Below are 2,500 nucleotides of genomic sequence, written 5' to 3'. Positions count from 1 at the left end.
CCTCCTCTCTTCCACCCTCTCTGTTTCTCCTTTCGATTACCCTCTCCTCTCTCCGCTCCTTCTCTCTTCCGCCCTCCCCTCTCTCCTTCCTCCTCTCTTCCATCCTCTCCTCTCTCCCTGCTCCTCTCATCCACCCTCTCCTCTCCTCCTCTCTGCCACGCTCCTCTCCTGTCCTCCCCCCCCGCCTCTGATCGGTGTCGCGCCTCAGTCTTATCTGTCTGGCCAGGAATGCTGTCCTTTCAGCGTGTCAGGGCCACTGTAAACAGCGGGACGGGATGGAAGGGGGCCAGTCCGGGCTGGGCTGGGGGCCTCCGGCACTGGGCAGGGGTGACAGGGGGGGGGCACGGCGGTTGTAGCGTCAGACCGCGCAAGGGGCGTTGGGGACACAATAGTGGTAGTGTACACTCGCCTCCAAAAGAGTTGTCGCCTATCCATCTGTTTGGAATAACAGCTAATAACCTGACTTTCAATTAATCACTTGGCTTCAAAAGTCACTCATATGAAAGCTACAACCCTCCCGAATGAAAATGTATGTACAAAAATAAATGTCATGCACCAACGAAAGATTGACCCTTTATTGAACACAGACAGGCAGATTTTGACAAGACAAAAGTTTTGTCGCCTATCGAACATAATGTGAAAATGAGCAGATAAGTCACTTCAAAACACTTCAAATACGCAGATTGGGTGTCATACTTAATCACTGAATCACTCTCACCTCTCCAGAAAATCAACTTTAGCCTTAGGTGTATGTTTAGGGTCATTGTAATCATGGAAAGCAACACAATGAAAATCAATGGAGTTCAATGAGAGATGGTGACATATTCGCTATTCGTAGAGCAATACATGTTTAACTTCATGATTTAATCAATGTTAAAAGCCCTCAAACACCTGCAGCATGCATGCAGCAGCTCCTCATAAGAGCTGTATCTGTACCATGTTTCACTTTATCCAACAGTGGGCAGAGGTTTGGAGTGGGATGGGGTGAGATGAGGTGGGGGACTCAATGCGGGTGGGGTTTGGTAGCTAGGGAGGCATAGGCAGTACACAGTGGTGGTTGGGCAAACCTGCCTCTACCTCTCTTGAGAAGACAGAGTAGAGTAGATTGGTGACAGTTGGAGGATGCCTTGCTCTCTCTCAGGCTGGTGCCAACTGCCGGCACCTGAGTCTGTTTCTCAGGGGTTTGCCAGTCTGTGTCTCAACGTGCTGGTCTCCAAAGGGTGTGGTACGGAGAATATCAAGACTCAAAGCTTTATTTCCGTAAAACTATTGCAAGTTGCTGCCATTTGCTTCAGTATGGCGCTCCTTGACAGTGTGATTGACATCTCTAAGTAGCACTGCACTGATATCATAATTAAATGTGTGATGTTGGAGAATAACTCTATTGCCATGGCAACATTCAGCACTGTCAAACATGTCCCAGTTCTTTAGGTGTATACTCTGTGGAATGTGTTGCTTCAATGTAGGGATAACAAAAATGTTGTAAGTTTCTATGTTTAAATCGGAATTGCTGTTGATGTGAGAAGTTTTGTGTTGCCTGTCCACCGGTCTGGGCTGACGACCTCTCTTCTGTCTCTCCTCTCTCCAGTCGTGTTAAGCATTTTGGGTTGGGATTGTAACTTGGTCTGCTCTCCTCTTCTCTGCTCTCCTCTCTACAGGTGTGTGAGGCGTGATGCAGGAGTCTAAGGCGGAGGCAGCATCGGGAGGTGGCGGAGCAGCGTGTGAGGGAGGAGACAGCAGTGCCAGAGCTGAGGAGCAGCCCAGCGCAGGCTCTCCCACCACCCAGACAGCAGAGGCCACCCTGCCACATACGCAACAGGTAACACAGCCCTGGTAGTACTCAGGCTCCATGCCTGTGTCTATGGTTGGCAGATTTGGATTGAAATAATGAAAAAATATTCTAAAAATATTAGGATTTTGTGATTCTGTGACTAATTACCACACCAAGCCATCTGACACTGTCTGACACCACCTCACTCACTTACTCACACACAGCAGGTAGCTCCAACACACTTGACACAATACAACCGAACCTACCCTAACCAACCCGAACACAACTCCACCTAACCCAACTGACTACGTTGGCACCGATGATTGAGATTGCGTTTGACCAGACTCCACTGTGCAGCTAAAAACTTAACTGTCTACATCAGTACGTTGAGTTTTGAACTGCACACTGGGAGAGTGGTCAAAGGCAATTTTCAGTCTTCTGTACTAACGCCAGTTGCATGCATTTTATTTGTTGTGGTTGAAACTGCTTTCGAAATGGTTTCAGTTCTGCTTTGGCCAGTTGAGTGAAAAATTGACTGCCATCATCATACGTCTCGAGTGTACAAACATTATTTGTGTTACGCCGTCACAAGGCATTTGGCGCTAAAGCAGAAACAGCTGCCCCTCTCTGGCATTTATAGAAGCCATGCATGCCATCATGCAGCAGGATCGCTCCCCAGAACATTGAGCTCATCTGTACATTGTTTGTTCAGCCCTTTGAAACTGTACA

The 2,500-nt window shown here is 48.2% G+C and overlaps 1 protein-coding gene across 1 annotated transcript in view; it reads left to right on the top strand.

Moving 5' to 3' along the window:
• foxp1a (forkhead box P1a) overlaps nt 1–2,500 on the top strand; it is a 74,047-nt gene that overhangs the window by 20,429 nt on the left and 51,118 nt on the right. The window contains exon 2 of the mRNA XM_063208539.1: nt 1,659–1,819. Coding sequence (XP_063064609.1) covers nt 1,673–1,819 — 147 coding nt within the window. The 5' untranslated portion in view covers nt 1,659–1,672. The remainder of the gene's footprint in view (nt 1–1,658; nt 1,820–2,500) is intronic.

This window comes from Engraulis encrasicolus, chromosome 10 (genome assembly GCF_034702125.1).
Source record: "Engraulis encrasicolus isolate BLACKSEA-1 chromosome 10, IST_EnEncr_1.0, whole genome shotgun sequence".
NCBI classification, from domain to species: domain Eukaryota; kingdom Metazoa; phylum Chordata; class Actinopteri; order Clupeiformes; family Engraulidae; genus Engraulis; species Engraulis encrasicolus.
The sequence above is the reverse complement of the archived record's forward strand: the minus strand, read 5'-3'. Positions and strand labels throughout refer to the sequence as shown.